Source organism: Tamandua tetradactyla, chromosome 4 (assembly GCF_023851605.1).
Source record: "Tamandua tetradactyla isolate mTamTet1 chromosome 4, mTamTet1.pri, whole genome shotgun sequence".
NCBI lineage: Eukaryota > Metazoa > Chordata > Mammalia > Pilosa > Myrmecophagidae > Tamandua > Tamandua tetradactyla.
Window position 1 is genome coordinate 166,791,912 of NC_135330.1, and position 15,721 is coordinate 166,807,632.

General features: G+C 32.0%; 1 protein-coding gene across 5 annotated transcripts in view; it reads left to right on the forward strand.

Annotated features, from left to right (window-relative positions):
• IPO5 (importin 5) overlaps positions 1-15,721 on the forward strand; it is a 58,011-nt gene that overhangs the window by 27,430 nt on the left and 14,860 nt on the right. For all 5 annotated transcript variants that reach the window (XM_077158556.1, XM_077158554.1, XM_077158555.1 and 2 more), the window contains 10 exons: positions 2,248-2,350; positions 3,431-3,527; positions 3,727-3,831; positions 5,373-5,495; positions 5,581-5,701; positions 8,093-8,180; positions 10,576-10,682; positions 13,983-14,107; positions 14,195-14,284; positions 14,367-14,540. In XM_077158556.1, coding sequence (XP_077014671.1) covers positions 2,248-2,350; positions 3,431-3,527; positions 3,727-3,831; positions 5,373-5,495; positions 5,581-5,701; positions 8,093-8,180; positions 10,576-10,682; positions 13,983-14,107; positions 14,195-14,284; positions 14,367-14,540 — 1,133 coding nt within the window. The remainder of the gene's footprint in view (positions 1-2,247; positions 2,351-3,430; positions 3,528-3,726; positions 3,832-5,372; positions 5,496-5,580; positions 5,702-8,092; positions 8,181-10,575; positions 10,683-13,982; positions 14,108-14,194; positions 14,285-14,366; positions 14,541-15,721) is intronic.

Here is a 15,721-nt window from a genome sequence, read left to right on the forward strand (position 1 = left end):
TGTAAACTCTGTTCATTTAGATGTCATTTTTAATGGCTAAAAAGAATACCTAATGAAGATAAGGGCTGAATGGAAGACAGTTGGTTTTGCTTTGTAAATTATGACACTAATTTTTTAATCTACCAAAAATGCAGAAGTTATTTCTTTTCAGTATTAAAAAATTTAATAATTTCACCAATTGAGAATTGATAATAGCAGATATATCAAAATCAACATCAAGACATTCTAGATTTAAAGTAGGAATTCCAGTTTTCTGTATACATAAGAATAAGAATGGCACAAATAATGCTTCTTGATTCTTTAAGATAATATCTTTCAGTTACATGACCCCCAGTGACTCTCACCTCCTAGTACTCTCCCACACTGAATCATGGCTTTCCTGTGTATCCAGTAAAATATGGTAGATGTGATGATGTGTGACTCAGGTTAGGTTTAAAAGCATTTCAGTTTCTACCATGGTCTCCCACTTGAATCACTTGCTGTAGCTGCTGTGTCTTTATAACACTTAATATAGCCCTGTGGAGATGCCCAGAGTGAGAAACTGAGTCCTCCTGTCAGCTCGGAAGTTCTTTTTTAATTTAACTGGCAGGCTGTCATCCTTTCTGATTTCAGTCAATTCTTAGAAACTAAAAAGGAATGTATTAAAATTTTACATTTTAAATAAATGAGTTCAAAATCCGCTGACATTCTTAATTTTGAATGTTTTAGAAAACTATTTTCAATGTTAAAGTATACAGATATAAATTTTTTAAAGTAAGTTGTCATTTTTAACTCATTGTCGCTCAGTGGAAACATTTCCAAAATGTTTCAAAGTGCTCTTTCCTTACCATTTTTTTTTGAGCAGTTATTTTATTTCCCAAAAAAATACCATCTTTATATTGAAGGGGGCAGATTAAAGTTTGTTTTTCTGTCTGTTGAAGAGCATGTGTCACTTCAGAAAAAGTCAACAAGCTTATTTGTAATTTCTACATTTTTTACGGCATTTAACCAATGAATCTCATAAGTAGCACTGAAGATTTTTGTGGTACAAAGAATAAAAATTTTATGCTTTAAAATCTTACTTAAAAATAAGCACATTGATGACATCTGTAGTACTTACAACTCAAGCTTTGCGCATTCTCTCTTGGTCCTGGAATTGTACTCCTGAATCTTTTCCAGTTTGAAAGCCACAATGATTTTTTTCAGGATTTTGCTATCTATAATATTAGTTACAGGGTTCAATTCCCGGTGCCTGCCCATGCCAAAATATATAAGTTATGGTCACTTTTTTTTTTTAATTGTATATTGCATATACAAAGCAAAGAAAGAAAAAAACAATAGTTTTCAAAGCACTCTTCAACAAGTAGTTAGAGGACAGATCCCAGAGTTTGTCATGGGCTACCGTACCATCATCTCAGATTTTTCCTTCTAGCTGCTCCAGAATATAGGAGGCTAGAAGGAATAGGTATTTTTTTATCATCACATTTGACTTTTTTTTACTTTTTTGTGAAAAATAACATCTACACATAAAAGCAGTAACTTTGAAAACATAGCATGGCAACTATTTGTAGGACAGATTTCAGAGTTTAGTATGGGTTACAATCCCACAATTTTAGGTTTTACTTCTAGCTGCTCCAAAATACTGGAGACTAAAAGAGATATCAATTTAATGATTCAGCAGTCATATTCATTTGTTAAACCCTACCTTCTACTTTTTTTCTTTTTTGTGAAAAATAACATCTACACATAAAAGCAATAACTTTCAAAACATAGCATGGCAATTAGTTGTAGGACAGATTTCAGAGTTTAGTATGGGTTACAATCCCACAATTTTAGGTTTTACTTCTAGCTGCTCCAAAATACTGGAGACTAAAAGATATCAATTTAATGATTCAGCAATCATATTCATTTGTTAAACTCTACCTTCCCTGTCATGCTCGCTTATTTTAACCCCCAAATGACAATATATATAAAAGACTCAAAAAATCACATAATTTATAAAGTTAAAACTGCTAAGTTATCTCCAAATCCAACTCCTTGAAGGTAACAACTAATACAAGCTATACTTATGTAACCCAAATGTACACAATTGTTTTATTACAAGGTTATGATGTCATTTTCATGATTAAAGGACCTAATTTTAATAGAATTTTTTAAAATGTAGAACAGTTGATATTTTCTAATGATAGATATTTTGAGTGAAACTTATCTTAGAATCACCTTTAATATTTTGAAGTTACTTTAATTCTTGAATTTCTTTGCTTTTAGATGAGGATGGAAACAACCAGTGGCCTGAGGGTTTGAAGTTCCTTTTTGATTCAGTCAGCTCTCAAAATGTAGGACTGCGGGAAGCTGCCCTTCACATTTTCTGGTATATACATTGATGTAATTTTCTGAAGAACTTCATGTCATGGATGCCCGAAGAATATTTTAATTGATTGTTTTAGCCTGGCTTTACTTTTTAGACATAAAATGGTGCTGTCAGATAAGCTTTTGCATTTGTGTTGTAAAAAAATTGAGAAAGAAGAAAAAAAAGCTTATTTCACCTTACCTTCCTTTGTTTATGAGGGATCTCTGCAATTTTATTTCTTTCCTTTTTCTTTTCTGATTCTGAAAACAATTTCCTGAGACTGTTTCTTATTTATTTAGAGGTGGATACAGCACCAAACATATTTTTTAGAAAACGACTTTAATATTAGATGTATGTGGAAGAAGAGTAGAATGCTGGTGAATCCAAGCTTTATAAAAATATAGCATTTTAACATTTGTGAAAAAACAGTCCATGTTTAGAATTGGATGATTATCTTCATTAATATTTTTGACTTACTGTTTTTCTGTAGTCAATCTACTGCATTTAAAATATAAAACAATGGAAACTTTTCAGTGTCATATACATTATTTTTCAAAGTGAGACACACCTTGAGGATCAAAGTGATACACAATACAGCATAGATATTATACAGTATTCTACTTTAGTTATCATATGTATCTTATTTATACTCAAAGTCAAGATTGAATTTATTAAAGCATTCAGTTTAATTGCTTACCAAATTTATGAAATACAGCAGAAAATTTAGACTACCTGAGTTACCAAGGCTAGGAACAATAGTTACTACAATTACCATCTGAAGCTTGGTAGTTGCTCTTGTCCCCATCCTGTATTCCAGGTCACCTTCTGACTGAGAGGGACTAAGGTAAAGCTTAGGATGGGGAACAGGTGGCTCAGTATTGTGGCACCTGGGTTACGATCTACTCCCATTCTCATCCTGTCTGTTGTATTTCCATGTGCTAAACCCAAGAGAGGATCAATTGGAGAATGGGTAGATGATTTTCACTCTTAAGGACTAATGCATAATAGTTTTGAGTTGGGCAAATGTTTAATTAGAAGTTCTAGCTGACACCTCACTAAGAAATAATGTTATTTTAAAAAGTGCTTTGGATCGTTTTTTAGGAACTTTCCTGGAATTTTTGGGAATCAACAGCAGCACTATTTAGACGTCATCAAACGGATGTTAGTTCAGTGTATGCAAGATCAGGAACATCCATCGGTAAATAATTTCAATTCCATTAAGAGTAACATCTAATTTAACATCTAACTTGTGAAAGAAGTTTGTGTATTGGGAAATTGGTTTGACTTTTATACTTTAAAATATAAATACTGGTTATGCCGATAAAAATTTCATCTTGAGTAAGAAACAGATATCAAAAATATCTCATGTTTGACATTTTTTACTGTTTTCTTTTTAGATCAGGACATTATCCGCTAGAGCAACAGCTGCATTTATACTTGCAAATGAGCATAATGTTGCTCTGTTCAAACATTTTTCAGACTTATTACCTGGATTCTTACAGGTAAGAAAATAGTATAGATGTTAATTATATCCTTACTCATTTTCTTTTATTAAAATTCATACCAGAGTTCTGTAACACATTCATTTATTCAGTAAGTATTTATTGCCTACTATGTGCTGACAATAGTTTAGGCACTAGGGATACAAGATTGGACAGCACATACAAATCTCTGTCCCCACTGAGCTTACGTGTATCACCCTTTGAAAGAGAAAGACTCTTAGTCTCAAAATATTTAGGTTAGAGTTTCAAAAGGTCTATGATACAAATGATATAAGCAGTTGTATAATGCTTAAATCAAGTGTTATTGACTAGTCACTCAACATATAAGGTTTAATGCCCATTTTATGTTAGGAGGAAAGGATAGTGCAAAGAAGAAATAAAAGAAAATAATATATAATAAAATGGCATGTATTTCCATTTATAAATTCTCAGGCATAACTACACTAAAAGATACAGTAGACTATAGGTTTCTAAGTGGTCTATACAAATGCATATAGCCAAAAATGGGGACTGATAGAGCTGAATGGCAAGTCGAACACCATACTTGCACGTGGTGATAATGATTTCCTGAAATGGTAATGTTCTGGAGAGAACAAAGTATTTACCAGTCCTTGATTTATACAGTAGTTACATTCTTGGGAAATTTTTCGTTTTTATAAATGTATGGCATTTATGAGGAGCAGCACAGTTCATCAAAAGATTTTTCATTGAAGAAAAAAGAGCATCTGGTACCTCTGGGCTTTGCCCACCCTCAGTTATTGTGGCAACCAAAAATACCTACCAGGAGAAGTTGAGGCACCCCAGTTGAGAATTAGTGGGTTAGAGAGGACTTAGAGAAGCTAAAATGGAAGGTTTCTAAATAATAAAGTTACTAACAGAGTGTAGTAAAAACTTTTCAAGCTCTCAAGTTGAAAAAGAACTGTAGGTCAATAACAAACATTTTTTTTCTTTTGATTGTCTTAATAGTTTATTTGAAATCTTTTGTTTCTTACTGTGTAAATCTCTAATCTCAGAGGTATTTTACCTCTGGTAAGTTAAAGTATTAGAACTTCTAGAAGTTGTTGCTCTAAAATTGGCAATGTTAAATACATAAGTGCACTTGTACCACAGTGACCAAACTTGACTTCAGAGAGAAATAAGTGCAGTAATATAAGACACGTTAAATGTAGCAATTAGTATTTACTATAAAAGAGACTAGGACTGAATATAGAAAGGAGAGAGGAAGGGATTACATGTAGCTGTACAAAAGAATTCCTTGGTTGCTTTGAATTTTGTTGTGATTATAGTCTCCACTGGTTTTAATTTTGATTTAGATTTAAATCTTAATTTTGTGTTTTGTGTTAACATAAATCAAAAGTAGGATGTACATGTGGCAGTAGATAAAGCATTCGCATAATGCATGTCGCTAAATCCATACTTAACTAAAATTACTGTTTAGTAGTATTTCTCTGTTATCTGCCTCTTTGGCTAAATGAGGTATCATAATGTGACTTTGCGCACCTTGATATTTACATGGGCATTTTCTGTTTCATCTTTTATAGGCTGTAAATGATTCATGCTACCAGAATGATGATTCGGTTCTAAAATCTCTCGTTGAGATTGCAGATACTGTTCCAAAGTATTTGCGTCCTCATTTAGAAGCTACTCTACAGCTAAGTCTAAAGGTAAATACTTCAGTAAATTTCCTGTTTATTATTTTCACTGAATAATTTTGACTATTAAATGATTTTGAATATTTCTTCTTTGTAGTTATGCGGAGATACTAGTCTCAATAATATGCAGCGCCAGCTTGCACTTGAAGTCATTGTGACCCTGTCTGAGACAGCAGCTGCTATGTTAAGAAAACATACCAATATTATTGCACAGACTAGTAAGTTAAAGGTTCTTTAAGATAGTTTTGTGTTGTAAAGCGGTAACTTTAAGTTGGCTGAGGATTGTGTAATTTCAGTTTGAGAATATAGTGAATACTTGAAGAATCTGATGGATCTGGGGAAATGCATATCAATACTTCTTTATATGTATATACCAAAATTTTGGCTATGCTTTCAAATGCCTACACCCTGAAACCTGGTATGCTTAAGTAAAAAAACTTCTATCATAGTACATTATATCATTGACATGTTAAATATTAAGCAAAATTAATAGAATCATAATTTCAGAGGAGATATAAAGACATTTAGTAGCAAACTGAGAATAACATTTTGTTGTATTTAACATCAAGATAGGATTAGTACACAGATGTAACACTGTGCTCAGTGCTCTTGAAAATTATGTTGCACATCACCAGATTTATTTTGTAGTGATCTGCCTTTTAAAAATCTTACAATGAGGTCATGGTTGAAATTTTAGAAGCATTACTGTTGAAGTCAGGAGCAAAAAAGTATCCCACTATCACTGCCTCTGTTGTACTGACAGTCCTAGACAATGCAAGAAGAGAAAAATAAAGATAAGAATTGGAAACCAAAAACAAAAGTCCTATATGATTAACTACATTGAAAACATAGAGAATCAACTCAACATATAAACTCTTAGAACTGATTAAAGGGTTTAGCAAAGTTGTCCGTATAAGAAGACCATAAAAAGTAGTAGGTTTCTATATGCCAGTATTAATCATTTAGAAAGTTAACTAGAACAAAAAATATCTCACCATAGCAGACATGACTTGTACCTTGCACATGACTTGAATAAATCAGAATATGTGTAAGACCTTAATAGAGAAAATTGAAATAACATTACTAGGATTAAATGTAAATTCTCAAATTAATATATACATTCAGTACAATTTCAGTCAGCATTTCATAGGATTAGTCATGACAGGATTGAGCTAAATATTTATGAAGAAGAGCATGGAGCCTGGAGTAGCCAAGGCCTTTTTGAATAACAAGGTGGAGATCTTGCCCTATCAGCTAAAAAGATTTATAATTTGTTGATGGTGCAGGTATAGACACATAGATCAAATGGAACAAAAGATAGAGTCTAGGAACAGATACACTCACATGGAAACAGAGTTGACTTAAAAAGATAACCATCAAAGCTTGTTTAGACAACTGATTATTTACATGGAAAAATATATCCCAACCTCAAATATACTATTAAGATCAATTTGGGATTTGATTTTTATCTAAGACCTAAATTTTATGGTATATATCAGAAGTTAAGCTTAATAGTAGAAGAAGATTTTTCTAAGACTTCAAGTCACAAGCCATAGATGGAAACATTGCTGAATTTGCAAATGCTAAAGCAGAATTTTTTTGCAACCAAGTATACCATAATTTCACTGCACATAATCAACAGAACTTTGGTATCTAGAAAATAGACTAAGTCTAAGAACAGGAAACTCACAAAAGAGGAATCCATATAGCTCATGAACTCTGCTGAGTCTCAATAAAAACAAGTGTAATTGTGGAATTCAAATTATCTAAAAGTTTGATAATATGAAGTGTTGATAAGGGTGTGGAGCAGAGGGAATTCTTAATGTAGCTCCAGGATACTTCACACATTGTGAAATATTCAGAGTTCCTTTTTTGATGGGAATGTATGTTTGTACAACCATTTTGGAAAGCACTTTGGTGAATTTTAGTAATGTTAAAGATGCTCATAACAGTTTCATGATCAGAATTCACATTTGTAAAGGAGACATATACAAAAGTAAATTTCTGTATTCCTCAAAGCAAATTTGTAATAGAAAAGAAATGGAAACAACCAAAATGTCCATCAATAGGACAGTGACTAAGTTGTGTGCTTGAATAATAGAATGCTGTAAAGTAATTAAGATGAAGTCAGTGTGGTTTGAGAAAAAAGCAAATTGCCAAAGGATGGCTACAGTATGATACCATTTTATATAGAAAATGAAATCTAAAAATAGTGTGCTTTGTATATAGATGTATAAATCTATAGTTTGGGTGTAAAAACTGGGAACGATAAACTTTTATTTTATGGTGGTACTCCTGATGATGGAGAGAGAAAATGCAGTAGGATTTGGAAAGTTCATAGTTCATTCAACGTATGCTTAGTGTTAATTCTTAAAGAGAAAAAAAATCTAAAATAAATTTGACAAAAGGTTTAACAAACCAGATTTTAGGGACACAGGCAAATAAATTTTTTTATCTCACTCTTAGAGGCAAAGTAAATACTTTGCTATTCACTTCTGACTTTAAAATTCTTGTTTATAAATGGTTATGTTGACACATCACCAGATAGTGTCAAATTTACCAAATAGTAAAGCCACAGTCTTCAAGTATGAAATAATTACTTACTTTAGTTCCTCAGATGTTAGCAATGATGGTTGATCTGGAAGAGGATGAGGATTGGGCAAATGCTGATGAACTAGAAGATGATGATTTTGACAGGTAATTACACAGACAAGATACTGTGCAGAGGTTTGCTTGATGTACTAGAGAAAACCCAAGTTGGCAGTGGGAGCTTTGGAGTTACAAGGTCCATCCCCCTTCACTGCTCTGTTACATAAACCCTCAGATAAACTTTTCACTATGAAACATGGGAGACACTTAAGCTACCTGTTGTTTACAATTTTACATCAAAATTTTAAAACAGCATTTTAACATTTTCAATATATTAATAGAATTTATGTTTACAATGAAGGTTAATAAAATATACTTTAACAGTAAATAAAATACTGCATTTTTTAATTAGGAATGGAAAGATACCTAGAACAACAGCAAGCAAATTTATCTTTTTAGAAAAACCCCTGACATGAAATACAGCAAATAAGTAGCTGTCTGTTCTATCCTGTCTTACTCTTAAGATTTCTCCAAGAGTTTTTAAGAGTTTATTTTAAAATATGTATTAAGACTTCTCCTCCTTTGGAGACCCATGTTCATCACCCTTCCAGTGTGCTTTCACTACACATTAAAATTTTGAGCTGTACACACTGAGAAAAAAAATGTGTTAAAAATCTTATTTGTGATAAATGCCTTTTTTATGCATAGACTTTAGAATAGTTTCAGCAAAATACTCTGCAAAATTCCTTGCAGAGTACCATAATTTCACAATACGATGCAATTTTTTATGCATTTCTGTATGCACGCACTTGTGAGATGATGCCGTCTTTCTTTGCTTTTTTTTAATATATTTTTATTGATATATCTTCACGCACCATACAGTCCATCTAGTGTATACAATCATTGGCTCACAGTATCATCACAGATGTGCATTCACCATTATGGAACATTTGCATCACTCCAGAAAAGGAAATTAAAAAACAAAAGAAAAAAAAGATACATCCCATACCCTTACTCCTTCCTCTCATTACCATTAGTATAATACAATGCACTTTAACTTTAGGATAGAGGGTGCAATTGCGGTAAGATTGTATACCAGATGACTGTAACACTAGAATTGTTTAAGTTTAGGAGGCCACCACAAATACAGATGATTACAGAAAAATTAAGCCAACATACATTTGCTGTACATTAAGAAAAATGGTCTCTTATATGTTTATGAAATTTGGTACTATTATAATTGATTTCTCAGTGGTCCTGAAGGTATATTATCTATGGATATTATAGATTCAGAAATTAATTTGTCTGGGATTATGTGGGCAATTAGTAGACTATTCCACTGAAAGACTACAACAACGCATAGTAGGTTAACAAAGAAAAATTAAGGACATTGGACTTAATATATCACATGTTTTTAAGGCTTAAATTTTGGATAAATACTCTTTAGAAATTTATGAAGTTAATGAAAGTAATCTTCTACTGGAAATAACCTAATAGGGCTGTTGAAAAAATATATATTAGCTCATGTTTCTCCATTCCAGTTACTGTGATGTGCTACTATTTATTCTTTTTTTTTTTTTAAATACCAAAAAAACACGTAACAAACGCAAACATTCCTCTTTTGATCATTCCATTCTACATATATATCATCAGTAATTCACAATATCAGCACATAGTTGCATATTCATCATCATGATCATTTCTTGGAACTATTAATTCTTTAATTTGCCTTGTGAAAACATTTAAATTTATATAACCTGAGAAGCTATTTTTCTTAGGCTAGATGAAAATAGTTCATAGAAATATTTTCAAGATCAGTTTTTTAAAATCTATTAAGCAACTATCCTAAGGATCATTTCTAGTTATAGCTTTATTTTTCACAGAACACACTTGAAGATTATGTACATGACAAACTCCATACTAATCTTACTATGCCAAACCAGAATAAGTGTGCAAAAGATTTTAGGCCCAAATTTCTTGAGTATTCAGTGAAAATTTAGCAATTGTGTTTCATCTATGCGTATTTTTTGACAGTGCAGTTTATATTCTTAAGGTGTATGGGGTGAGCTCACAGAGAAAAGGGAAAATCGTACACATTTTCAGCATCTTTTCAGTATTGTATAATTCGTTCATTGATGAAGTTGAAGGATATATTTCCAGAAAATAAGATATGAAAGGCTCTCCTAAAATGTCTGGTTATACCTCTGAGCCTTGAAAGTATCAAAACTATCTCTGAGAACAATTTTTAACCAGTTAGTGGTGCATGTGTTTATATATGGAGAGAGAGGGAGAAAGATCTTGAAATATAAGATTCAAAGACCTTAGTAAATCATGATAAAATTTTATTTACCCAATTTTCCCTCAACTACATCAAAATCACATTTGAAAGACTGATTGAGTTATACGTATTTTTCAACCCTAGTTTAATAATGTGCTTAGTAATAATATGTACTACATAGCCTTTTTCACAAATTTTGAATACAGTATTTTTGTGCTTATTTAGCAATGCAGTTGCTGGTGAGAGTGCTTTAGACCGAATGGCTTGTGGACTTGGTGGAAAGCTTGTTCTACCAATGATCAAAGAACACATAATGCAAATGCTTCAAAATCGTAAGTTATATTTCCTTCAAATGTTAGAATAGTGGATTGTCACTTTTTAAATTTTAAAGTCTTTTCTAACAAACACTTGGACTGTGTTTAATAATATTTGTCTAATATTCAGTGTTTAATTCTTGTATTCTACCATGATAACATTCTGTTTATTAGCCTTTTAATCATTCGGTCTGATGCCATTAAAGAATGTTTTTCCTCACTACTGTAAATATTTAGTTCTCCCTCCAGTATGTAGAAAAAAATGACTAATTAGAAAATTTACAGTTTACTCCCTAGCCAGAAATCTTTTGATTTGAATTTGAATAAGACATCATTATTGGAATGTTTATGGAATATTGGCATACTTATTATTAATTAATTAAGATTATTATTATTAGTTAATTAATTCCTATAATTTCTCTTTGTCCAGTATCTCTTTTTTTTTTAATTAAGAAATTCAAACCAGTATAATCAGAAAAGAAACCACTTCTGTATTTCCACCGATTTTTCTCTAACAAATATGTGGTCAGCTGTTGTCAGCTGAAAAAAGTGCTTATAAAATATCAAAAAGTATTGTTGTATACATGGTTGTCTTTTAAATTTCAAACTTAATATACTTGATATTTTAAAAACTTCAAATACAGAAGCATATAAGCTAAAAGTCTCAACTTACGTTCTTAGGTGACTACTATGAATATATCACATTAACAATGCTTTGAGACTTTTCTTTAAAGTGTGACAATACCTGACAGGTACACCCTGCTTATCCTGTTTTTGCGCCACAGTTAATCATATTGGCATATATGGTTTACCTTATTTTTAAAAGACATATAACATTACATAATTCCTCATTAAATGTCAGTAGCTATTATTTATTAAAAATAATGATACAGAAATCCCACCTTGTGTAAGTATTTGTATCTTTAGGGTAGATTACTAGAAGAGTCAGACTTGAGGGTCATACCATTGATACTGGATAGTAAAATGGAATAGGAGAGAACCAACTTCAAAGAAAAGTGGATCATTGAGAACTCTCAATAATTTTAAATTCTTAAATAAGTTTAAATTTAAACCCTCACCTTTCTGCTATTCACTTAGTTCTTTCTTATCCTTTTAAAATCATTATTTATCCTGAAAAGGCATGGTCAAAACCCATGATCCCTTTTAGTAATGTAATTTTGTATCTGAGTCTGTAACAGTGGTTCATAAAGTGAAACTGGGAAACATTAAAAGTTTGCACAAGGTCAGCAAACTTTTGAGTGTTTCCCCATTGGCTTATACTACTCATTACAAATTGATTTGTTGTGAAAGTGATTTGAGATTTATAGTTCCAGAGTTTTACTCTGGGTTTTAGAAGGTTTTTTCATATTTGTAAATATACTCTCAATAAAGATTTGTTAATAATAAAGTAAATGACTTTCAGCAAGTCATCTACATCTTCATCTCATTATATATAAAGTAGGAAAATGATGCTTTTAAAAATCCAGTACCTGGGGTTGGTGGTAGGATCAAAATATGAATTTAATATATGTGAAAAGTGCTTTAACAGTGGTAAATGATACACATTTCTTAGTTTGAACATTTATAGTAGTGAATGATATTGTGGAAGTCATTTGGTTAATATCTTTTTGCATAATACATTCTCTAGTTTTTGCCCCACTGAATATGTTCTTTGACTAGGAAATTTAATGTATATCTACATTTAGCCCCATTTTATTTTTTTATAAGTTGTGTTGTTTTTGCTCAAAATAATAAACATCATATTTTTAAAATATTTTATAAAATTTAAAGGAGGAAAACTATTTCCCAGCCTCCTACCATTAGCATTACATTCTACTGAACATCTTACTTTGAGGAACTCTGCACATTGATTGGGCATATAGAAAGTATATCTTTTTTCTCTCACTTTCTAATCAAATATAGACATCTTTCTACATCAATAAGTATTTCGCTTCTTTAATAAGTTCAGTATGCAAGTAGAATTGATTTATTGGTTTCCTGGGGTCATTATTCCTCAGTTGAGAAATTCTGACTCCCTGGTACATAGAGTAATTAAAGCTGGTTATGTTTATCAAAAATTTCTTACACTTTACAGCAGTATTAAGAATTTTTTAGGAATTGTTTATAGTAGAATTTTTCATAACTGTTCATCTTTACATGTTCATTTCCCAAAGTGAAATATTTACTCTAATTTATATTTTTTACAAAATTTAGTTAATTTCCTGAAACTGCTAATCTCAAACTTCCTGTTCTCAGAACCCCCCTCTCGTACTCTTAAAATTGCTGAGGATCTCAAAGTGTTTTTTTAAGGTTATATCTATCAGTGTTTACTGTATTAGAAATAAAAACTAAGAGCTATTCTAAATATTTATTTTAAAATAATAAATACATTATTAACAGAAATGACTTATTTAATGGAAAATGACTCTTTCCACCCCACCCTCAAAATTACAAGACTGACTTGTTCTGTGTTTTTGAAAATGTCTTTTCAAAACATCTAAACATGTGGTTTAGATAGCTGAGTTCTCTCATCTACTTCTGCATTAAATTTCTTGATATTTCACCCTTATACTATCTGGAAAACTCCTTTGTACCTCAGACATAGAAAGTGAGATGAGCAAACGGTGTCTTAATGTTATGAGAATAGTTTTGACCTAGTAGACGTCCCTAAAAACATTTCAGGGAATCCCAGGGTTCTCAGGCCACACTTTGAGAAACATTGTCTTTATATGTATATCATAGCTTGATGTATGTATGTGTATCCTGCATCATTCCACAAAGAATTAGCAGCAACCTGAAGTAAACAATATAGTGTATATATAAATATTTAGAAATAGGATGTAGGGAAATATTAATTAGAATAGAATAACTAGTAAAATAAGCATTGCTTAGCTAATAATCCATTAACCAGAAATCAGATAGTCGTTATTAACACTAAAGTACAGTAAGGTTCATCAATATTCATATAATATTAAATGAAATTTTGTTAAATTTTCTCCTTTGCTTTATATTTTTTCTCCTAAAAGAAATTTAACTGTAGGAATCAGTAAATCTGTATTCTTTAAACAAGACAGTGTGTCATACAGAAAATCCAGATATTTATTTCTTATAGTAGATCTTAGGGGTAAAATTTCTTGTTTTCTTAATTGTCACCAATGGTATTTTTTATTATTCCTTCTGTTTGTTGGAACTGTCCCTTAAAACCTATCTACTGCCAACCCATTACATGCTATAAATAACTCTTTGGCACAGGGAGAAATATTTATAATGTTTTAATTATCTAATTGCTGTGCTTTTATTTTTAATTCTTTTCTATAGCCGATTGGAAATACCGGTATGCAGGATTGATGGCCTTATCTGCCATTGGTGAAGGATGCCACCAGCAAATGGAAGGGATTCTAAATGAGATAGTAAATTTTGTTTTGCTTTTTCTTCAGGATCCTGTAAGTACCAATATTTAATTCATAATTATTACTCTGGTTACCCTTGGGAACTTACTGCCTTTACTAATACAAGGGAACATTTTCCAGCATCCAAGAGTAAGGTATGCAGCCTGTAATGCTGTGGGACAGATGGCTACAGATTTTGCACCTGGTTTCCAAAAGAAGTTCCATGAGAAGGCAAGTAACAAGTCCTCAAAGAACTGAAATCAAACTTTGAGGAGAGGGGTAGACATTTCAAAATTTATGTTTCATTTTTCAGGTGATTGCAGCTCTGTTGCAGACAATGGAAGACCAAGGCAATCAACGGGTGCAAGCCCATGCAGCTGCTGCACTCATTAATTTTACTGAAGACTGTCCCAAGTCACTACTAATTCCATATTTAGATAATTTGGTGAAACATTTGCATTCCATCATGGTACTAAAACTTCAAGAGGTAAGTTTTAAGATCTTAATATTCCCAAACCCTGTATTAGATTGATTTGATGAAGAAGACCTAGAGAAATAGAGAATTCATTGTGGCCATAAAGACAGAAGGAGGATTTCCACACTGTTCTGAGTGGAAGAATTTATGGTTAACCAGAGCATGGGCCGTTAAAAATATGGCCAGAAAGTGAACTTGCTGCCCTCTCCACTATGACCCCCAGGGATGAGCCAGGGTTTGGGGATTGAGAAGGCTTTCCTGACCAAAAAGGGAAAAAGAGAAATGAAACAGAGTTTCAGTGGCTGAGAGATTTCAAACAGGTTATCCTGGAGGTTATTCCTAGGCATTATATACGTATCCCATTTTAGTATATGGTATATTGGAGTAGCTAGAGGGAAATACCTGAAACTGTTGAACCGTATTCCAGTAGCCCTGATTCTTGGAGGTGATTGTATAACTGTGTAGTTTTCACAGTGATGGTCTGATTGTGAAAACCTTGTGTCTGATGCTCCCTTTATCCAGGGTATGGACAGATGAGTTAAAAAAAAAATAAGGACAAAAATAGATGAGAATAAGGGGTTAGAAAAAAAGAAATTGGGTAGATGGAAACAATAGTGGTCAATGACAGGAAAGAGTAAGAGGTCTGGGATATATGGGTTTTTTCTTTTATCTTTTTATTTTTCTGGAGTGATACCAATGTTCTAAGAATGATCATGATGGTAAATACACAACTATGTGAAGAAAAAAACTGATAATGGGGATGCATGCACATGTATGGTGATACTGTGGGCCATTGATGGTATACTTTGAATGGTTTGTTAGGTGTGTGGATATTCTGCAATAAAATTGAAAGAAAAAAAAAAGATATGGCCAGGAGGTTAGGTAATATCCATTCAGATTGCCCTGAAAATAAAGCAGAGAAGTGTGAACTCTTATTTGTGTGAATGTGGAAGAACCACTTTATATTCTGAAGCTATGTGAGAAATGGTGATAATGTGATTGTCAAAAATTAGCAGCATAAGTAAGGAGTACAATCTGAAAACAATAATTGAATGGTATTAGTATAATAGAGTGTGAAAGAGAGAAAAAAAAGCAAGAATTGAACCCCAGTTTGTAGTCCAGAACAGCGATTCTCAAGCTGTCTCTGGAGTGGATCAGTTTTTACCCCCAATCCATGCATGTTGTACCAATGC